Source organism: Lissotriton vulgaris, chromosome 5, assembly GCF_964263255.1.
Source record: "Lissotriton vulgaris chromosome 5, aLisVul1.2, whole genome shotgun sequence".
Lineage (NCBI taxonomy): Eukaryota > Metazoa > Chordata > Amphibia > Caudata > Salamandridae > Lissotriton > Lissotriton vulgaris.
Genome location: NC_141693.1, coordinates 1,278,966,781 through 1,278,990,714, shown reverse-complemented (window position 1 = coordinate 1,278,990,714; position 23,934 = coordinate 1,278,966,781). Strand labels below are relative to the sequence as shown.

Genomic DNA, 23,934 nt, shown 5'->3' with positions numbered 1-23,934 from the left:
GTACCCTTGGCTGTGGGCCCATTATCACGAGTTACAGATTTATTACTTACGAACTCATGCCCAGAAAATCTGTTAGGAATTAAAACTCTGAAGGCTCTAGGAGCTATAATATGCTGTTCCCCGGAGGGAGTTAGACTTTTTCTACGGGATTTCAAGGGTCATTATGTTTTACGAGATTTTGATGTCAGATTGAAAAATGTACCAGATCACCTATGGGCAAAAGGCCCAGCTGACGTAGGTTGTATGCATATCACTCCATACCGTGTTACACTCAAGACAGGAGTTGTTCTACCCAGAATCAGACAATACAAGTTACCACCCGATGCTGTAGTGGCTTTACTGAAAATCATTGAAGAGCTTATTGCCCAGGGAGTGGTCGTAGAGACCGACTCTAATATCTGTAATTCACCCATCATTCCGATTCTTAAACGTACAGACCCCAATGCACCGCCAGTATATCGGCTGGTGATTGATCTTCGAGAATTAAACAAATGCATTGTACCACAGTACCCTGTGGTCCCCGATATCTCTTCCCTATTAACTGCCATTGATTCAGAAGCAACGTTCTTTACTGTAATCGATCTCAAGAACGCTTTCTTCAGTGTACCTATTGATCCGGAGAGCCAATATCTCTTCGGATTCAGTTTAAATGGACGAAGTTTCAAATTTTCCCGCGCACCTCAAGGATTCACAGAAAGCCCCAGCATCTATAGTCAAGCACTGAAAAGACAACTAGATTGTATTCAAATGTCAGTTAACACCGCTTTACTGCAATACGTCGATGATCTACTGATCACCGCACGAAGTGAGTCCGAATGTGAACAAGCATCACTGACAGTTTTACATTTCCTGGCAGACAAGGGACACAAGGTGTCTCCTTCGAAGCTACAATTCTGTGTTCAGCAAGTTGTATACTTGGGTCACTTGCTGTCCAAAGTGGGGAGACAGCTCACTCCCGATCGCATTCAGTTAATTGTAAATATGCCACGACCCCAGACACAAAAGGAAGTGCGGGCCTTTATAGGCCTCACCTCGTACTGCAGACAATGGATTCCTCAATATGCATTTCTAGCTAAACCACTCATCCAGTTAACGACGCAGGAGGCAGCGACTTCGACTGTCCTCCCTTGGACTCAGGAACGCACACAAGCCTTTGAGGAATTAAAGAAAGCATTATGCCAAGCACCAGTTTTAGCGACACCATGTTACAGCAAACCGTTTACACTTTTTGTTACAGAACGTGACGGTACAGCATTGTCTGTCCTCGCTCAAGATCAAGCAGGTTCACATAAGCCTTGTGCTTATTTTTCAAGTACATTGGATTCAGTAGCCCAGGCACTCCCTGCGTGCTTAAAGTCAGTAGCAGCAACAGCGTTAGCAATAAGACAGAGCGACTCAATTGTTTTAGGCCATCAGTTAACAGTACAAGTTCCACACTCTGTAGAGGTTCTTTTAAACAGAACTCAAACTCAACACTTGACTATAGCACGACTGACAGGTTACGAATTGACACTATTCCAGCCACACATAGAAATCAGACGCTGCAGTATCCTGAACCCAGCAACACTGTTACCTACAGTTATGACAGATCCAGCCCCGCATGATTGTATAGAAATCATTAATGCAGTAACAAAGCCCCGACGAGACTTAACAGATGTTCCACTGACAAATCCAGACCTGACACTTTATGTCGATGGTTCATGTATGAGAACAAGTACAGGAGAATTAGTGGCCGCGTATGCCGTGACCACTGAAACTGAAGTTAAAGAAACACATCGTATTGACACACTGTCTGCTCAAGCGGCAGAGCTCATCGCTCTGACCCGAGCCTGTATTCTAGCCAAGAACAGAAATGTCAACATATACACTGATTCCCGTTATGCGTTCGGAGTTGTACACGACTTCGGCATGCTATGGCAAGAACGAGGTTTCTTGACCTCTCATGGTGCCAAGATTCAACATGGTCCCCTCATTCAAGCACTGTTAGAAGCAATACATCTGCCCTCAGGCATATCAGTCATGAAGTGTAAAGCACATACTAAAGTCACAGATTCTGTTTCCCAGGGTAACGACCTGGCAGACCAGACAGCAAAACATACAGCACTGACTCACACTCAGACAACTGATACAACAAAGACAATAGGACCGACAAATTGCATGACAGTCAGGGATCCCGCACTAGATGTTATTGATATTCAGACACACGCTACTCCAGAAGAAATAAAGAAATGGATTGAACTAGGAGGGATCCAGACAGATCAAGGTTGGATGACGAAGGGAAAATCTACATGGTTTCTCCCTGACTCTATGGTTCAAGTTATGATAAATACAGCACATAGCCCAGCACACCTAGGAGAGAAAGCGATGTTAGACAGTTTACAAAATCTCTGGAACAATAAACACTTACGAGCAGCAGCGAAACAGAAAGTACGTACTTGCATGATCTGTTGTCAGTTCAATCCAGGTAAAAGTGTCCCTGTAGAGCAAGGTGGATTTCATCCTCCCGATCACCCTTTTGAAGTCCTCCAGATGGATTATATCCAGATGGACCGTTGTCGAGGATTTAAATATGTTCTCGTAGTCGTCTGTGCTCTGTCCCGCTGGACCGAAGCATACCCAGTCCCAGATTACACTGCTCCGACCACTGCCAAGCAGCTGGTTCGTGAATTCTTCCCACGATACGGCTTGCCTCGTGTCGTGTACTCAGATAACGGTCAGCCATTCTCATCTGCATTAATGAAAGAAGTTTCTTTATTACTGGGATACCAGTGGAAGTTCCATTGTGTCCGACATCCCGAAGCTGCAGGCCTTGTAGAGAGGCATAACCAGACACTAAAGATCCGCCTTGCCAAAATATGTCAGGAGAAAGGGGTCGACTGGATAGTCGCCCTGCCAGTGGCACTATTCTACATGAGAATGGTTGCCCATTCGAGATCAGGACTATCTCCATACGAGGTGGTCTTTGGCAGACCACTGAATATGTGGGGGACGCCCATTCCGAAAAAGATTACTGATGTTGATTGTAATATGTTGACAGATTACCTTGCCTCCTTGATGTCTGCACTCCAATCATGTCGTTCACAGGTTGCCGCAGCCTTCCCTGACAACACTGATGTAAAGCCACATGATGTCCGTCCTGGCGACCTCGTCCTAGTGCGTAATTTTGATAGAAAGAGTCCGTTGGAGCCCCGCTGGAAGTCCCCGAAGACCGTTCTTCTCACCACGAGGACGGCCGTGAAGATCGAAGGAAGAAAGGGGTGGGTTCACACGAGTCATGTGAAAAAATTTTTTGGGACTGAAACCTGATCGAGACTCGTCCACCCCCACCAAAGACTGTGTTGAGCCTAAAGACTTTACAGAATCTGAACGAGAAAAGACTCCCCAAGAAGATTATCGCATGAAACTCCGATCTAGCAAGTCAGACAGTTTAATTGTTTAAGTCCTCCCCTAGGTGAATCGGTTAAATAGTTTCTGACATGTATCCCCTAGATCGAGATAGAGAGAGAGAGAGAGAAGCCAAGAAACGTACATACTGTAAATCACTTCGTAGTCACTGTATAGTGACACTATTAATCATGTTTATTCTGAGTATCTTAATTATTGTTGCGAGCATCGTTTTACCTATCTACTACCCTATTTTCAAGCGTGAACAATCTGTTTATAATGTATCTGCTGAACACACTTTTAGTGAGTTACCTCCACACGAGCTTTCCTACAGACTTGCGCTGCGCAACAACACATTCATTAGTATGCTACACCATTCTCATCGAACTAACAATGCTACAAATTGCTGGATATGTGGCCGACTCCCTCCCTACCAGAACTACAAGGGAGCTCTGCCCCTCTTTCCGTACCCATTCACTCACAATGGCTCCTGCGGAGCATGGTTTAAAATAATTAATTCCTTAGATCCTGATATTGCTGTTTTCGATGGGGGCTGGGTTTGGGGAAACCTGAACTTAGTCCTGCTTGACGTCTGTTACCCTGATAAGGAGGGACTCCCCACTAGAATAGGAACAGATCTAGAAAATGAAGTGTATGGATTAGGTAATTACACAATTAGCCTTATGATTCTTACTGTTGAATCCGAAGACACGCCAATTATACCCACTATGTCAGTATTGCCAGTTACTGGTGAATTATGTATCAAGAAGAAAGGTTCAGTACACTTAGGTCATAGTAAATGCCCTACTGTGGTCGAATTCAGTGATCAAGGTAAATCGTCCTTTAAAGCTATTAGTCATTCTTACTTTGTTTGTGGTCATACCGCATACATACGTCTACCTCCAGATTGGGATGGTACCTGTTACATTGCATTCCTTCTGCCACCTGTTTTCCTAGCTCCCCCTGATTACCATAGAAATACTAATCTAGTAAAGAATAGACCCAGAAGAGATATCCCACTTGTCGACTACACAGAAACGGCATGGGAACAGTACACCGATTTTAATAAAGGATTCTTTTTCTTTTTAGGACCTGTTCAGAATAGTAAATTAATACATAGATTAACTAGAACACTTGAAGCAGTAGTAAATGAAACTGCCTCCGCCTTAGGTAACCTAACAGAAGAGCAGTCCGCCATACGGGTTGTTGTCCTTCAGAACCGTCTTGTTATTGACGTCATCTTGGCAGATAGAGGCGGAGCCTGTAAGGTCATCGGGTCAAGTTGCTGTGTTTTCATACCACAAAACGCACCATCTGTATATCAAGCTATTACACGTCTCCATAAAATTGCAAATCAGATACATCAGGATCCAGGCACCTGGACTTGGTCCGGTTGGTTCTGGACAACGTTAACAACGTGGGGATGGAAGATCCTATCCTTCCTAGGCATTGGCCTAGTCCTAGTATTCAGTTGCTGCCTGTGCCTGCAGTGTGGGCCAGCGATTTGTGGACTGTGTGCCACTTCTTGTATTGAACATTCCAGTTTTTTCTCAAAACGTAAACGAAAGAAAGAAGAACAAATGATGTTACAAGAACAAACTGATCGATTTATGAGGATCGATATATCATGAAGGGTCCGTAGGGAACAAGGAGGGAATGAGGAAATATAAATTTTTGGTCATGTTATGTTCCCTAGCGCGTACCCCACCGACTCCATGTACCAGCTTAAAGTGCATGTAACTTCCCTCCTGTGCCAGCTATGAAGACGCAAATACATTTGCGTCCAACGTTAACTTGTCCTCTTCCAGATCCACCCTGAATGGATTATATAGTCCGTTCCTAAGTATGCTATGCCAACGTCTTTTTGTAGTGTACTTTACATGTTTTTCCTGCTCTGACAGAGTAGGCCCTGAATTTCTGCCATCGAGCCTCTTTGCTGGCTTCTGACTATGGCAGCCTCTGCCCAGGCTACCTCTGTACCCGTGAACTCTGACTTACTTTCAGCGCGGCCCCTCGCGCTCAGCTCAGCCTGCTTTCTGCCAAGACTGACTATAACCTTCGAGTTATCTGTTCCGCTCCACGAAAATGCATTCCTGCCTACTAGCTTCAGTAAACATCCTCCCCAGCTGCAGAGCCAAAGGGCCGACCTGTCCCAGTACAAGTAATTCATAGTCTCTGTTACCATGCTTCCATGGAAGGCCCCGTGCCCCCACGTTTCTCATGTAGACACTTAGGCGCTTATACACGCATCCACAGTTAGCATAGAATAGTTTCTGCCCTAGAGACCTTTCCGTCCAGATAATATGGTTCCTAAACATCAGATATCAGATATGAAAGAAGTACAAGTTGATCTGACATGCCAGACTTCTGTCTCTTTCCGTCAGTGTAAATGTCAAGTCCCCTGCACCCCGTCAATCACACGTCATGCAGCTGCGTGCGCATCCAAGCTTCCGATTTCTGCTGACATTGCAACAATTCTGTTAGCACCACCCCTTGGTGCCACCCACTTGCGTCACCTATCTGTGACGTTTCTAGCACACACCTCCAGTTCACGCTTCTTGACTACGTACTAGTACCACGTGTATACTGTTATCTTGTCTTCTCTCAACTGTTACGCCTCCTGCACTATTACTTATGATGTGAATTAAGTATATAAGCTATGTATTGTTAATAAACTGGAGCGCGCTCATCTATCCCTTCTGACACCCCTGTGGTGTTCAGAATCCGATATCTTGGTCTTGACCATTCCTTTATGAGGAATAAAACCCTTAGAAACTCTAACACCACGGACTCTGTCTTTTTTCATCCGATCTGAGTTATTATTGATTAAGTACTTACCTGCATAGAAATTAAGAGAGTAAATTAATTATTTACGTCACTGTGGCCCCCTGACTCCCAGCTCCCCCCCCGGTGTCGGGACAGCCTGCTAAAAATCTGGGTGTATGGTTTGATGAGAGTCTCTCTTTCTCCGTTCATATTAAAAAACTGGCTGGCTGCTGCTTCGGTCTCCTTAAGTCTCTGCGGTCCTTTTTCCCGCTTCTTCCTCAAGCGGTCAGAGAAACTGTCACCTGCGCACTGATCCTTTTCCGCCTGGATTACGCCAACGCACTCTTTGCTGGTTCCTCTGGTTATCTGCTTAAAAAACTTCAGGTAATCCAGAATACGGCCGCGAGTTTGCTATTGGGCATCTCGGCAAGGAATAGCGTGTCCGCTCAATTACGCTCACTTCACTGGCTTCCTGTTGTTGATAGGGTCAGGTCTAAATCTCTAGTGCTGGCCCACTGTGCTCTCCATGGTCTTGGGCCCCTTTATCTTCAGCAGCGGTTCTCCTTTAATTCCCGGCTCGTGCCCTGCCATAGGCTACCCAATGCCTTCCCCGGGTGCCTCGCTTTAGGCTTCAGAGGATGGGTGGCAGTTCCCTCACGGTGAAGGCCAGTGCTGCCTGGAATGCCCTCTCCCTGAGGTCCATTCAGAACCCTGCCATTTTCAAAAAGAAACTTAAGACTCACCTCTTTGTTTGTTAATTTCCTCTTGTACCCTCTCAGGCATCGCGCCGGGACACTCTTGAGTAGCCGTGCGCGCTACAAGTGGCTTTAATATAACAACATCTCTTGACGTCGACTCTTCTCCTCGACGTCGAACGTCGAGTCGACCTTGACGGCAGTGCCGTCTCGACGGTGAGCGCCTGTGCCTCCTGGACCCATCTCGACGTCGATGGTGTCTCGAAGTCGACCTCGTCCGAGGTCTCGACGTCAGCCCCCTCGCCATCGAACGGCGACGTTGCTTCGACCCAGAGCCCTGGGGAGACGGGGAGCAGATGGTGGTCATCCCTCTCGACGCCGAGGCTATCGACGTTGACGGAGAGCTGTGCCGTTTTCTGGCCTTGTCTTGACTGGGGGGCCCCCCAGAGGCTGAAGCACTGGCAGAGGAAGAAGTCCCTCCATGGCCAGACCCACCTTGTTCCTGATGTCTTCTTAGCTCCATGCCTTGGAGCCTAATCTTCGCTCTGTCCCTCAGGGTCCTCTTGGAGAAGGACTGACAGATCTCACAGTCTTCAGGGACATGAGAAGAAGGGAGACAGAGGATACACACCCTGTGAGGGTCTGATTTTGCCTTCTTCCTGGCACACTCAGGACACTTGTCGAACAAGGCAGGCATATTCGACAAAAGAGTGGGCAAAACTGGCCAAAAAACTCCAGCAAAAGGAAGAAGAAGCTGTAAGACGTCGAGGGAAACACTCTAAACACTTGAAAAGTGCCAAAAAACTGAGAAAACACACAAAAAGGGAGAGCTCAATGCTCCAGGGTCCTGCTAGCAGGAGCTGGAAAAAAGAACTGAAATTAAAAGGAGTTTGCTGTGCATCATGGGATACCGAGGGTCTCTGGAGAGTTCCTTAAAGGCACGGTATCTTTTTCCAGACATATAATGGCAGCCTATGGGGGCTTATCTGTCCATCCCCTCCTCTCTATCATTCCAAGGATTTTGTGAATGGGAAGTTTCTCTAAGGGTGAAACTTAGCAGACTGTGTTAAATGTGATATTGGTGGAATACCCTTTGCATTTCTAGTTGAAGTACTGGACAGTGTGGCCTTGCAGGTATAGGCTGCATTATTGTCTTTAATTTTCTCTTAAATCTCTATGCAGGATTGCACGGAAGACCGCTTAAGAGATTATTTTTGATTGCTCCGGGGTCCACGCACATGGGCGGGACTATTCACTAGATTATGACTATACACAGAGATCCCCTACTACAGAAACATTGTTTTGCTCATATTTCAAAAATTCTTGAGTGGTTTACAGTGCCAGGGACTCTGTTCCTTGCATTGAGGTGCCTTTAGAATTTGTTCTTGCAACCGGACTCAAAATGGTTAAATAATTAAAATGATCATATGAAATGGGTTAAACTGGATTGACAATCTTCTATGGAGTGCTTCTATCTGTGCATAAGCAGCTATTTTAGTTCTCAAAAGTATTACCAATCATCACTCTGTCATCTTGAACTCTTTAGCTCATAAATGCATTCTATACAAAAAATAGTTGTCCTTATTTCAACATGCCATGCGTTCCTTTCTTATTTTTTTGACTCAAGCGTGTAAGTTTGTAAGTTAGGCGACTGTGATGTGCTTATTTACTATAGCTGAGGTTGAATATACTGCCTATAAGCAAAATGATTCCTTGGCAGGATGAAGTTAAATTCAGTGTCAGTATTTCCGACTCTGCCTCGCATATAATATGTCAAGTGAGCATAATACCCGACAGAAGCCACTTGAATGCAGTTGGTAATATAACAATGTACTTCGAGTGATCACTGTGTACACTAGACCTGTCCTGGTACTGACTTTAAGAAAGAACTATTTGAAAAGGAAAAAGGTCTGACTTTTAATACTAGAGCATGCAAAATAATTTCTGCATGCATGCATTTGTATGCGTTGCTACATTAAAACGTTATCTATTGGTTTTGACAATGCTTGCTTAACTCTTCATACAGTCAATTTCCCAGCTATCGGCCTGTCTGTCAGGACTGACATCATGGAGAACAATCATAAGACACGCTCTGTTTCTTCAAATTTTTGGTATGCATTGAGGTTATCATGCACAGTCAACGACAGGAGACATCAGGCTGGCTAATGATAAGAACACATAGGTAAAACGTTTTTACTTTTGTACTTTTTAGGTTGTTGAATTTGTACTTTTGTACTGTTCATGCTGCTTGCATTTACACCTATTGATTTTTAGCATTTATGAGTAAACCGGTATGAGTGGAGTGGTGTGGCTCACGGGTTAGAGGCGGCAGACCCTGAAGCAGAGGACGGCCCGGGACCAGGGTTCAATTCCCGACGCGGCAGGGTCGTGGACCAGGGTCAGCGAACTCGATAATTCTCGCCTCGGTGCCTACTCTAACCAGGGATCACACTCGGCAACTCTGGGCATCAGCTTGCCTCATCTCCACAATGGCCCCCCACATACTCCGGGGATGCCTGGTTTCATCTTGGAAATACCCAGTAGCGACCATCTTATAGGGAAAGCCAGGACGGGTTCCCCAGCGGTCTACAGTGTGGAGATATCCCATGTGGGGTGATTCAGGCGCTTTACAAGACATCATTACATTACATTACATTACATCAAGGCTGCTATGGCTGACCTGAGTAGACCTGCGTGTCTGTCGGGCTTGCCTGGATCGAGCTTTGCGGAGCGACTCTGCCTCCTCGTCTCGTACAGGTGTCAAGTACGACCTTGAATGAAGGGGGAACAAAGTTAATTAAAAATGAACTTCAAATGCAGTAACAAATGCCATACAATAAGCTACAACTGCTCTTCAGAAAAGTTTGGATAGTTAGCAGTGTTCATTACACTTAGTCACTGGTACAAGAGTGGCAAATCACAACTCTTGAATTAACTTTAAATGGCATGAACAAGTCTCCAACCACAAAGTATTTGCCTCTGCTTCGTTATAGTTGACACTTTGAACTGAAAAGGCATTGTTTTAATTTGTCAATAAAGTTTTACCCCATGAAGAGATCAGCACTATTTGGCGTACGTGTAAGCCAGCTAAGGCCTGGAATGCCAATTACCAGGCCGATGACTGCCACTGAAAATAGGCTGTATGACTGCCCATCTAAATTAGATGGGTGGACATACAGCCAAACATCCAACGGCCCTTACTACATTGGTCCGTCAGAGGAGTTTGACCACGGCCGAGACGGCGTAGTTTCTGCCATTCTCAAACCCATCATGCGCCCGACTCTAAATCAGACAGGTGAGCCATAATGTTGGTAGGGAGGGAACTCCGTCGCAAAAGTGTTATCCCTCTGTCAACATTTAAACCTGGCTCTATATGATATGAATTACCATAAAGTTACCTGCAGAGCTATTCAAAGCTACCAGCATACTGAAAATTACAAAACTGTACGTCTGTCTCTCAGACTTCATCAACAAGCACACTACTACGGTCTGTGTCCCTTAACAAGATAACTGCACCTCGGGTGTCATCAGGCACAACATGGAAACACTTCTTACATGGGATCAAAACAAAGACAACATCCTTCCAACCAAACATCCAAACATCCAACATGGTGTAGCGTGCTACTCATGTAAACAAGAGCTTTAGCTCCCAAATAGGAGGTGCTATATAAATGCTGCAATACCATACAATACAGATCTGAGGGGGAAAATAAGTAAAGGAGGTATGGGTGGGGGCTGACTGAGTTGTGTGAAAAAAATATTTTCTTTCCCATTTTACCTACCAAAGGAAATTGTACTAGTGCCAATAGCCAAAACTGCTGAATGGCTTTACACCAAACTTAGGATGAAAGTAGAGCTTTATTACAAAAACATTTGTTGGTTTGGTCTAAATCCATACGGTGTTTTTAAGACATAAGTGTTAAAAGTTGCCAATTGGGCTTCGAATACACATATTAACAAATTCCTTTTTTCATATAACAAAACCGTATAACCGAATATCGAAGTGAACGATGTAAGTAGTCTCAACATCAAACTTAGCAGTAAGAAAACCAGGGTTTTAAGAAATATATACATCTGAATTAAAAAGGAGTTAGATTGCACAATAGAGACTAAGCTTACAAACAAGGACTCTAATGATGACCTTAACCAGAGGCATCTGTGGAGGACGCAGCATACCAAATGAGAAGGAAAAAAGTGAAGGCAGTCCCATGTTTCTATTTCAAAAACAGTGAGTGCTGGCTGAGGTAAAGATTTTATACCTCTTCTAGGAAACCATCATAGGAAAGAGCAAGAGGTTACGTCCCCCCCTGACTCAGTCTAAACACCAACCAAGCTATGTCCAGCAGCAGGCACACATGGAGGGAAATATTAAACCACAAAGCTTTTGGTCGAAACCCAGCACTGGAGATACGTGCTGCAACGCTTATGCACTTACTGCATTGCTGTGTGTGCTCAGGGCCTGAAAATCGGTTACTTTGCCACATTACATCACAAAACTACTGCAGCCTTCAAAATTATAAAGTCATTAAAACACACTGGGGTGGTTAAAATAGCAGCAGCTCGGGGATGCGTGGAGCACAAGGAGGAAATTACCTTCTAATGCAAGTCTGCATGATCAGCTTGAAGGTCAGGAACACGAGGGAGCTCTGCAGTCGGCAAAAGCGCAGCTCTCCGTGGCAGGCTGCAGCCTCAGCATCAGAGCCGGCCTGGGATGTGGCACTGACGCAGCTGTCCTGCAAGGCTAGAGGCAGAGAGACAGCATAGTAGCCACCTTCTACGCCTCGGCCTACATCGGGCCTCTGCAGAAATGGTCTGCAGATACAGGCTTGGCAGGGCCACTCCATTAGAAATATGCATATTTTATGCATAAGGTGGATGCAATCAATACACCTCATTATTCCTTGGAGAGAGGAGGGAGTTTGCTTTTAGAGCAAGTGGGCTATCAGTGGTGCGTTCTTTGGCGTTAAGCGCTAAAAAACATTTTCAGGTGAAGGGCCTCGGACTGGGGCATGTCAGTCCAAAGATAAACATGCAAAGCTTCTCCTTAAATGGCTGCTCCTATTTCCGGATGCGGGTTTCTCTAACCGCTCACATTCTACAGCACGTTTATCTCCTGCGTGAATCATTAGGTTTTCGAAAAAAATATTATGCATTTGTAGGGCACTAAAGCAACCTAGTTAGTTCCCGGATAACTTGCTATGATGACTCGGCATTTGGCAGTGATTACTTTTTCTCTTAGGTAATGTATGAATTCTCGCCTGCATTCATTTAATCATATAAAGATTTTTGTCCCACAGTTATTTTTAAGGTCTTTAAAATATCTCTACATGGATTTACCAGGGTTGTAGTAAGTAAGAACAATTGGTAACCAGTATTGACATAAAAAGTTCAATGTTTCAGCATCAAAAACACAGTACCCACGATATGACCACATAACGCAACACATAAGTGTTAGCAATTAAACGTACTTGTACATTTCGATGTTGATATACTTCCATTATAACCGCATTACGCATATAACAAAATGGGATGCAACACATCTTATATGTGATACACAGCAAGCAGCACTGCAAATCTTGGCTAGAGACATTCAGACGGGCTTTGCTCAAGTTTCGGAACACTCAGTGCCACACTATGCATCAAAGCGGAACACGCGGGGTAGGGGCGTGCATCCTGAGACCGGTCCACAGTTATATTATCGGTACAAAAGGGGGTGGTGATGGACGGAGCATCTGAACCATTCAAAAACTCACACCCAGTCAAAAGATCAGGGTTTAATCTAGCACCGTTCTTTAGCCCACTCTGCCACCCCAGTTCAGACATGGCTATATGCAAATCAGTCTGACCCTGTGCCTCATGGGAACAGTCCAGCCTGAACTGCTAAGCCATGCCTTCCCTGGACCGGAAACAAGCTTCTGAGGACCGGTTTCTGGCTTTCCATCAGTCTTCCGCCCGCAGGGCCGGCTCTAGGCATGTGCAAGCTGTGCACCTGCACAGGGCCACCAAACACCAGGGGCCACCACGCCAATATATATCCTTAATATATTAATCCTCTGAGGATGGATACATATTTGCGTGGTGGCCCCTGGCAGGGATTTGGCGGCCTCCGGCTCTGTTCCACTTCTAAACTCCCTGACCCCCTCCCCTCTTTACTGGTTTGCGCGCTCCGCCCCGCCCGGACCCACTCTACCGGCCCCCTACCTACGCTCCCTGCCCAGGGCCACCATGAGCCTAGAGCCGGCCCTGCCGCCCGGCTTGCTTAAATCCTGTGGCAAAGTGAGCAAGGGACTCACGTCTGAGCATACCCTGCCACACTTATGGCGGCCAAAAGCAGTACAAAAGGGGGTGGTAATGGATGGAGCATCTGAACCAATCAAACACTCACACCCAGTCAAAAGATCTGGGTTGAATCCATCACCGTTCTTTTGCCCACTCTGCCACCCCAGTTCAGACATGGCTATATGCAAATCAGTCTGACCCTGTGCCTCATGGGAACAGTAGAGCCCGAACTGCCAAGCCATGACTTCCCTGGACCGGAAACAAGCTTCCGAGGACCGGTTTCTGGCTTTCCAGCCGTCTTGACACAATGGGGACAAACCCCGTTTGCCTTCTCGCACTTACGACTTGGACTAATACTTACTCAAAGACTTGGATCGTAGAGGAATTTGGCAAGGGAATGGCCATGCGATTCAGAGTGAGAACGGCATCGCACTTGGAATGGGAGCAATAAATCCGCAAACACTGTGGGGATCTTTGACAGATATATGTTTCCTGTAAGCCAAGGACGGTTAAACACCCGTCATCTTAGGGGAAGAAATTTTCCCAGGCACACTCCTCTAATATCAGAAAGTTTGGAATTTAAACAACCAGCCAAGTTAGGAGCGGAACACTGCATCTGTCCCAAAGGGTGCATCTTTACAGCTATCAGACTTTTCTAGTCTCAGAGATACACAGTATTTGTTGCCCAAAAAACAAATGATACACCGAGAAATCAACTGAGCTGCAGCTTAAAATGATTTTTCATTGTGTACCGACCATGCTTAAATAAATGCAGTAAAATCAAATGAATGTAAAATGGGTATAAAAGAAACATCCATTTGTGATATATGGCCAAGTGAAGGTGTTTTGGAACTGTTATCTGTACCACTCTGAATTTGGAATTTCTCGTAATAGCATACAAATCAAAAGGCATTTTGCAAATAGTGTTCTTTCTTGCATACTGGCTTACATTTTTTATTTTATTTCAAAGTATTACAAGAACTGGTCAAATCTTACATCATGTGAAGTCAATGTGGAATCAATAAGGACAGCACACTCTTACCGTTTTGGTGCGTTAGGTCCACCCACACATAGGAGGCAGAGCTTCAATAAGGAAAAGTGTGGAAAAGTAGAGGGTTGCACCTCTGGCCAATAGCAGGAAGAGCCCAAGTCTTGTGTCACATAAATAGGGGGGGAAATATTTTTTTGTCCCATACATTGACATTTTCAGAGCTTCCTAGTAAGACAATATGCTGGAATCCAAACAAGCCACACCACTCTGGTTTCTAAAAGTGCCCATGGTTACTAGGGACCAACCCCAGGCCTCGAAAAATCTACTTGCCCACTGGCAATTGTGAGTAAAAGTTGATCAGGTCGAGTCAACTTAGGCTGGAGAAGAATGGGTGTTCTGTTCACTCAGAAAGTGAATGAGCAATAAAGATGATATTAAATCTTGTTTTTATCTTTATGCATTTGCTATCTGTTAAAGAAAAGATCAAATGTCAGTTTGTCTTTTAACTAATTGCTGCTTGGAAAATTATGTTTATTTTTCTCTCTCTTAATAGAGTTAGAGGCTTTAATCAAGTGAATTGTCTGAAAAGATCAGTTATTTTTCTTGAACACATAACATTTATAGAGATAGCCTGTAAATTAATACTACAAATATTTCAAAATATATAAGGAATTACAAAAGCTATTTTTTTTGTAATCAAGGAGTGTGATGCAAACAGAGTTAAATAGGAGCAAAACAAACCAGAACACTTTACTTGGTGATGTGCAAATGAGATATCTTTGTAGAAACTCCATTTCCAAACATTATTGTTTGTACACTATAAAGTTTTATCAGTAAAGCTGCATGTCATGGGAAAATGTGTGGCCATTTCAATGTAAAATCTGCTGATTACAAATGACAGTATTCTACCACTTCATGTTTAGTTATCTATTTATTAAAAGAGATAGTTTTTAAACATGATTTGAGAAACATTCCTGCCCCCGCCCTGATGAAAAAGCTGTTAATGAACTAAGATGCAAGTCAGGGGTCATGTGTGTCCTATATGTAGCTAGATTTGTATTATATATATAAAAAAGGTTTAGTCTATTAAATCAAACAAAAATAGTTTTCTGTACAGCAGACATGCTGAACTCGCATAATTGAAGGTGCTGTCATATGTGATAATGAAGAAAATGGCGGATCAATGAATAAAAATATTTGCCCAAGATCACATCATTTGAAACTAGTTAATGGGTCGAGAGCATTACAAACAGGTCGAGTAGATTATTTAAGTCACTAGACCTAGAGGTCTAGTAAAAGTTTTATGATTTTCTGAGGGCTGCACCCCATTTCTCTTCTCATTTTGTTCTGATTGGGATAGCAGTAGTATTCTGGCTCCATGTCTCATGAAGACAAGAAAGACTGTTGAGGCTTAATGGGCTGGGCAAGTGGTATACCCCAATGCCATGATATGCTGGCTCCCAACATTTTTTTCTTTTTCAAGTCTATCCCTTGCATCAGCGCAAGACTCACGTCAGGGAAATCCATGGCTTGACTGGATACATACTACAGGATGGTTGTGAAGGGGTATGGTACTATTGTGGCACGGCTCAAAGAATTGACCTATAAGAAAATGGCAAATATGGTAAACTGGACAGTGAACTGTCAAAAGGTTTTTGACACTTTGAAGGGAGCAATGTGCTCAGCGCCCATTCCAAAGGCTCTAGAATATTCTAAGCAGTTCAGAGGCATCCTTCTGCACTATGAACATTGAATAGGAGCAGTCCTATCCAAAACCATTCATGATAGCCATGACCAGTATGTTGCTTTGCTGTTAGCATGGGGTTACTCTCCAGAGAGCTGCATTGCAGTGTCATTGGGACGGAAGCCTTTGCTGTGGGTTGGTGTCTGAAGAAGTTGAGGCCATACTTGTTTGGTTCTAACTTCCTTGTTCAAACTGACCACAGGCCTCTCAGATGGCAGATGCAAATGAAAGATGAAAACCTTAAACTGTTAAGGTGGTCCATTTCCCTACAGGGGATGGGCTTTACAGTGGGTGGCGATGGAGCTGCTTGCTGTATTGAAGACGTGGTGCGGGAATGGGCCTGACAGAGAGCCGGAGTGGATTGCGCGCATGGTCTTGATGGTGTCATCGATGCTCACGCTGGCCCAGGCTAGCAGGGGGTCGTGTCTGGTGTACGGAGGATCTGTTGTGTTGCTGTCTGTTGGGGCTGTCTGTGTGTTGAAGTTGTTGTGGATGTCTGCTTTCTTGCAGTGGAAGAAGGTGACGAGGGAGTCGCACAGGGCTTGCGACGGCAGGATGTCTTTGGTGTTGGAGCTGGGCTTGGAGAGTTCCTTCACGATGTTGAACAGATCCTTGCTATTGTGTGCGTTGTTGTCGAGGCGGTCTTTGAAGGAGGTCCTCTTGGCCGCCCTGATGAGGTGGTGGTGGTTGCAGATGGCATCCTTGTATGCTGCGTGGCTGTCCGGAGTTTGTTCAAAGCGCCATTTCTTCTCTAGTTTCTGGCAGGCTTGCTTGGAGGCTAGGAGTTCTGGGGTGAACCAGCTGGCCCTCTTGCTAGTGTCTCTATGGGGGGGGGTTTCTTCAGCGGGGTGAGGGTGTAGGCGCAGTCCTCGATCCAGCGTCTGAGGCTGTGGGCAGCGTTGGTGTTGGAGGGTTCGGTGGGTGGGCTGTGAGCGAGGTTTGCGTGTAGTTGGTCTTCGGTGATTTTGCTCCAGCAGCGGCGGGGGATCTGTTGGGTGCAGTGGTGTGTGATGGGTTTCTGGAAGGTGAAGTGGATGCAGCGGTGGTCGGTCCAGAGGAGTTTGGTGGTGTGGTTGACAGACGTGCAGGCTTGAGGAGAAGACGGGCGTCGAGCGCGTGGCCAGCGGAGTGGATGGGCGTTGTGACGAGTTGCTTGCGTCCGAGGTTGGTGAGGTTGTCGATCAGGGTTGTTGAGTGGTTGTTCTCAAGGTGAATGTTCAGGTCTCAGAGGAGGATGTGGTCGGTGGAGGTCAGGGCGTGCTTGCTGATGAAGTCGGCGATGGAGTCGCTGAACTGGGGGCGGGGTCCGGGGGGTTGGTAGACGAGGGTGCCTCTGAAGGTGGAGTTAGGGTCTGTGTGGATCTGGAAATGCATGTGTTTGGCAGTGCTGAGCGCGTCATCGGTGCTAGTCGAGACCCTGATGCTGTTCTTGTGGACGATGGCGATTCCTCCTCTGACTCAGTTGGTGCGGTCTCTGCGGGTGATCTTGAAGCCGACTGGGATGGCTATGGCGATATCGGGTCCGGAGGAGTCGTTAAAACAGGTCTCTGTCAGGAAGGCGACGTCCGGGGATGTTGTGTCGAGCAGGTCCCCGAGCTCGACGGCATGCTTGCGTGCGGAACGGGTGTTCAGTAGTATGCATCGGAGGTGGTTGGGGTCTTTCTTGGCGGGCGGTTCGTCGGCTCTGAGGCTGGTGTAGCTGAAGTTCCGGCAGGTGAAGGGGCCGTGTGTGCGTTTCGGGGTGGGCTTGCAGCAGGTGTGGCTCCGTCCGGAGTGGAGTGTGTAGAGTGCTGGTGTTGTAGAGGTGGCGGTCGTTGTGGTGGGTGCGGGGGCCAGGGGTTTTGGTGCTGGGCACAGTCCAGGCACAGACGGGCTTGCCTTAGGCGCGACTGCTGCGCGCGGCCGCGCAGCGGCCGGCATATATGGGAGGTGGGAGGGAGGAGCAGCTGGGAGACGGGAGGCGGGGCAGTGAATGGGCAGTGGGCAGTCAGGGGGGCAGGGCCGCAAGGTACGCAGTGGCGAGCGCGGTGAGGGACAAAGGTAACAGAAGGAAAAAGGGGCACAGAAACGAGGGAAAACAAGTCGCTCAGAGGGCAGACGAGCACAAAAAACGAGTGGGGCCAAAGGGCACAAAAAACGAGGGAAAAACAAGTGGCACAGAGGGCAGAATGGCACAAAAAACAAGTGGAACAGAAGGCAAAAGGGGCACAAAAACAAGGGAAAAACGAGTGGAACAGTGGGCAGAAGGGCACAAAAAATGAAAGAAAAACGAGTGGCACAGAGGGCAGAAGGGCACAAAAAACGAGGGAAAAACAAGTGGCAAAGAGGGCAGAAAGGCATAAAAAACGAGTGGAACTTAGGGCAGAAGGGCACAAAAAACGAGTGGAACAGAAGGCAGAAGGGCACAAAAAACGAGGGAAAAACGAGTGGCACAGAGGGCAGAAGGGAATAAAAACGAGTGGAACAGAGGCCAGAAGGGCACAAAAAACGAGTGGAACAGAGGGCAGAAGGGCACAAAAAACGAGTGGAACAGAAGGCAAAAGAGGCCCCAAAACTAGGGAAAACGAGTGGCACAGAAGGCAGACGGGCACAAAAAACGAGTAGAAAAGAAGGCAAAAGGGGCACAAAAACGAGGGAAAAATGAGTGGCACAGAAGGCAAAAAAGGCACAGAAATACCAGAAAAACAAGTGGCACAGAGGCAAAATACAGAATACAGAAGTACAGGGGCAGCTAAGAACAGAAGGCAGAACGGGCCGAGAGGCATGGGGGCAGAGAGGGGAAAAGAAGGGATAACTGGGCAGGGACACGGGGAGCGAGGGGTACAGAAGGAAAGACCGGGCAGAGAGAGCACGGGGAAAGCGAGGGGAACAGAGGGAAGAAAAAGGGGACCGGACCACATACAGGCAGCGGGGGAAGACAGACAACAGCAGTCACAGACACAACAATGAAAATACAGGCAATACAATAAAAGCAATAAAGCGGAGGATAAACAAACCTACCTACGGTGTACCACTGGCCACCAGGGATGAGGCGCAGGTGGTAGCCTGCGGGTGGTGGAGGGCCTCGAACTTCCTCAGCAGCGGCAGTGGCAGCTGGGGCAGGGAGACACAGGCGGTGCTGTGCGGAGGGGGGAGCAACCTACTTGGTAGGGTCAAGGGTCCCTACCAGGAGAGGATGCTGATCTCCCTTTTCCTGGGCCCATTTTACAGGCAGGAAAATTAGTAGTCAGACAGCCATGTTAACCTTCATGTTAGTTCCACCCGTGAGGTGAGCTACCTGAAGTGAATACGGATATCATAAGTCTGCCATCTTTGTGGTGGCAAACTTAGGAACGATGGGCAGTTTTATGCCTACTTCCCACAGGAAGTAGTCTTATAAGGGGTGTAGTGATCCTACGGGAAAGTAGCGCACTGGCTACTACCCTACATTCTCCTAACACCCCTAAATTTAATATTTAGGGGAGCTCTAGCACCAGGAAATCAGATCCTGCTGACCTAAAAGAAGAAGCAGCACCAAAATGCTGTGAAAAGCAAGAACTGAGAAAGTAACTGACTTGGCACTAACCTTGCTGGCCTGCTTGCCTATTCGCGACAATTGTGCCAAAGTCAACTCACCCTGCAAGCTGCTGAGCCTCTAAAGCCTGGGAAGAATGCCAGCACTTCTACAAAGCCTCAGGAATTCCCATGGTGCAGGGGAGTTGTTCCTTTGCAGGCTGCAGGTTCAAAAGAAAGACCTATGAGGACTCCGAACCACCAAAGACCCAACGACGGAAAGGAACACTTCACCGAGCCGCCTAGCCTGAGATGAATTAGGCAAACAGTGCCAGCATGGTCCCCTGATCTCCTGACTGAAAGCCCACTTTTGGTTTCACAGCTGTGGACTTCCAGATGCAGCCTGCAACCTCTGTGTGTAGGACCCCTCTACTGCGAGTGACTTCGATGATGAAAACACAATGCCTCAAGACACCTCTGCACCCGTTGCCTCTGGCCAAAGTAGAAGTGGAGCGAAGGTGTCCCACGCCCCGAGCATCGTGAGGCTTGAGCCCCCCCCCCCTGTTGGTTTAAGTCAACTGGTCTCCCAGTCCAAACCTGCAGCCTCTTTCTGATCGGATAGATCCCAATTGAATAACATTGGGCACTGACGCTATAGCACCACTGCACCCGACCATCCCAGGGCCATTGGAGGTGAAATGCTGGTGCTGCCTTGGATCTTGCCCTGTCCTGACCCTAAGTTTTGAGGATTGGTCTTGTAAGTTGCTGTAAAGAACTTGTATGCAGTATTTGTTTTTCCTCCATAGGATAGCATTGCCACCTATAATAATTGCATTAAGTCAGTGGTGCTCAATCTGTGCGCTGCAGCACTCTGGTGCACCATCAGGGCTAGCCAGGTGCGCCGCAAACCAATCACGGGGCTTGGGAGCCAGTGCAGCTCTGCTATGGAAATACACAGCAGTTGAAGTGCATTTTGAGACTGCATCGCTAGATGGCAAAGTTACTTAAACAAAAAAACGTGGTTTTTTCTGTTTATATGCACGGTTATAACCTTTTTCAAAGCATGCCTAGGAGAAATACTGTTTAACACCTACATTTGTACTGAGTTTTAGAGGCAATGGAAATATATCTAAAGGTCTGTTTAGCACTTTCAAGGCTTAAAATGACTTTTCTTAAGTGAACTTAAATCGGTTTGCTATCTGGTCCAGTAATACATTGATATCGAGGTGCTGATAGCATGAAGAGAAGAAGATGCTTCGAAGTGAGGAGAGAGAGAGGGGGTGGGTGGTTGTGTGGTGGAGGGGGGGCATGCAGGTGGTGCATGCGGGAAGCAGTGGGAGACAGGTGGAGAGGAGGATGGAGAGGGCAACTGGGATGCGCAGGTTAAGTATTTCGGATGCAAAGAGAGGTAGGGTGTGGGTGGTTGCCGGTGAGACTGTAGATGAGAGCAGTATAGAGGGAGAACAGGAGAGATCGGATTGAGAGACTCTCGCCCTTTCAAAGACCCTAGTGATGTTTTGTTCACAAACACATCTTTTTCGACCAAGAGGTAGTTTTGAATTTGATTATTCACAGCATAATTGTTGTTGCTCATTTGGCTGGTACTGTTGATAGGGATTGGCAGTGCCAATGGGTTGGGCTTGTTTTGAGCATGTGTTCATTTTTTGTGATGTGTCTAGAATCTAGATATGATGGTGGATGATTCACAGAGTGAACTTGGGTGCCGATTGCTGCTTTGATTTACTTGCAAGTGAGTGTCACTCATTTGGCAGTAGAGTCTCTCTCTCTCGCTCTCATTCTGGAGGCTTGGCAGCCATGCACCTAGATGGCATCACTGGGCATATTTTGTGCTTTGTATTAGTGTGGGAATCTGGAGAACAGGTGGGATGTGCACAGACACACACACATTGTGCTCATCCTGCTGGGGCTTTTTTCCTCCACTTGAAGAGGTTTTTTGAGGGGTGGTTCCAGGGGAAGTAGTGATGAAGGATACCACAGGGATGGTGAAACACTGGAAAGATTCCAGATAATTGTTTCAGGGGGAGAAGGTGAGCATTTAAGGATGTCTGTTCAGGCAGAGTTGAGACAGGGACAGAGACAGAGACTGCAAGGTTTTTCCAAGGTGCGCCTTGGAAGGGCCAAGGTGTTCAGCAATCCTTCACAGCTGGGGTGGGGGGTAGAGGGGTGGGGCGGGCTGTCTTGCAGATGCTGCGCTACCTATTGATTCTATTACCTTCATCAGCTTCCTCCTGGTTGTTTTCAGGGAGAAGGAAGGCGGTACTCCCAGGGCCAGCCTTGCACCCCCTCCCACCTGACAATGAAGGTGTGGGATGGTGGGGAGCCGCAGCCAACAGCCAGTGGGTCAGAGTAGCTGCGGGTCAAAAAGGTTTGGCAACCACTGCCTTATGTGTAGAGTTTTGAAACCTAAACTTATTTTTCTCTTGAAAAGTACTTTTCTGATCATGTTGATTCTGGTGTCTACACACATAAAAAGGAAAATGCTACTTACCAAATATGCATCTGTTCTTGGCATGTAGAGCTGTAGATTCACATGCTTTGCATAGCCTGCTATCTAGTTTTGGGTCCGGATGTTTGCACTTTGTTTTTCTTCAAAGAAGTCTTTTCCAGTCAAGAGGTAGGGGACTCCTCCTTTTGGTGATAGTGCGCATGGGCATCGACTCCATTGTTAGATCGTTTTCTATAGATGGTGATAATGGAGTTTGTGAGAGTAGTAGAAAGAGATGTCCATGTATATATGTATCTAAGTAAGATGTCACGGCAACAGGTATGGGTTCCCGGGGAGGCGGGTAGGCGCATGTCAATCTACAGCTCTACATGCCAAGGTCAGATGCATACTCAGTAAGTAGCATTTTCCGTTCAAGGCATGTGAGCTGTATGCTCTGATAGGTTTTGTTGGTACTAGACGCTCGGGCCTGGGCCAAAATGTCTTTACATTCTCCTGAAAGATTTAAACCCTGGAACTCTCTGAACTCAGGAGCCACGCTGTCAATCGTAGTGACTTCAAGTCCGGATGTAGAACCTGTCCGTGAGACATTGTCAACAGTGACGGAACAGGACGCAGGAGAATTGGCTAATCCTGGGAGAGGAGAAGCAGTTCTGTGTACCAAAACTGCCTGGGCCATGCTGGTGCGATCAGAATCATCCTGCACGGCTCTGCCTTGAGCTTGCGGATCAGTCTCGGGATCAGCGGAATGGGAGGAAAGGCGTAAACAAATGCGCCATACCAGGCAATCAAAAGCGCATTCCCCAAGGATTCCAGATGGTGAACCCTGCTTGCGAAGGACTGGCATTTGGCGTTCTGGGGAGTTGCAAACAGATCGATGGATGGGGTCCCCCAGCGTGCAAACAGTTCCTTTAGAATGGTCTGGTCCAGTTCCCATTCGTGGGTGACAGTCTTTTGGCAAATCAAAGCGTCCGCTGTGACATTGAGTGTTCCCGCCAGATGTTCCGCTGAAAGGGTGATATTGTTTTGGATCACCCAATTCCAAAGCCTCTGTGCTTCCTTCGAGAGGGTGGAAGATCTCGTTCCGCCTTGCTTGTTTATGTAGTGCATGGCTGTGGTGTTGTCTGTACGAATCAGCACTGCACGGTCGCGGATACGCGGAAGGAAGGCTTGTAAGGCTAGACGAATGGCCATAAGTTCCAGCAGATTGATGTGGAACTTGACTTGGACTGGGTTCCAATGGCCACTGACCTTTAGTTCTTGGAGGACCGCTCCCCATCCTCCCATGGAAGCATCTGTCGTCAATACCATGGGAGATGGTGGAAGTTGGAATGGTAAACCCCTGGAAAGATTGTCTTTTAGCACCCACCAGCTGCTTGCCTTCCTCATTTCCGGAGTAATGACAATCCTGTCGTCGAAGGAGCCTGTGACCTGACGCCATTGTTTGTCCAACTGTTCCTGTAGTGGCCGCATTCGCCGCCTGCAGTGTGGTACCAATGGTATGCAGGATGATATCGATCCGAGAAGCAATTTGTATTTGCGAACTGACAGAAACTTCCGTGTCTGAAGAAGGCGAGCTGAAAGAATCAGCTTGTTTTGGCGTTCTTCCGAAGGAAAAGCCAGGCAGCACTCCGTGTCCAGGATAGCACCCAGAAACTTCGCTGTTTTGGAGGGGCGCAAAATTGATTTTTCTCTGTTGAGCCGAAGGCCCAGTTGCTCGAACAGCTGGGAAGACTTCTAAAGACTGCTTCCTGAGAAAGGCCGACACCGGAGCTAGTACCTTCGTAAAGATCCGCGGAGCGGATCGGAGGCCAAAAGGCAGTACTTTGAATTGAAAATGGCTCTTGCCTACTGTAAATCGAAGGTATTGCCTGTGAGCTGGATGAATGGGTACATGGAAGTAAGCGTCTTCCAAATCTAGGGTCGCCATGTAGTCCCCTGGATTGAGAAGGCGGAGGATGTTCTGAAGAGTGATCATCCTGAAGGACAACTTGATGAGATAAGTGTTGAGCTGCCATAGATCTAAGATCGGACGCCACTTGTCCTTCGTCTTCCGAACCAGGAAGAACCTGGAATAGAATCCTTTCCCCTTTTGGGAGAGGGGTACAGGTTCTATTGC

General features: G+C 46.8%; 1 protein-coding gene across 7 annotated transcripts in view; it reads right to left on the bottom strand.

The window, feature by feature from the left end:
• PPP1R12B (protein phosphatase 1 regulatory subunit 12B) overlaps positions 1-23,934 on the bottom strand; it is an 880,212-nt gene that overhangs the window by 465,130 nt on the left and 391,148 nt on the right. For all 7 annotated transcript variants that reach the window (XM_086923137.1, XM_086923132.1, XM_086923136.1 and 4 more), the window contains one exon: positions 9,526-9,616. In XM_086923137.1, the coding sequence (XP_086779263.1) occupies positions 9,526-9,616 (91 nt within the window). The remainder of the gene's footprint in view (positions 1-9,525; positions 9,617-23,934) is intronic.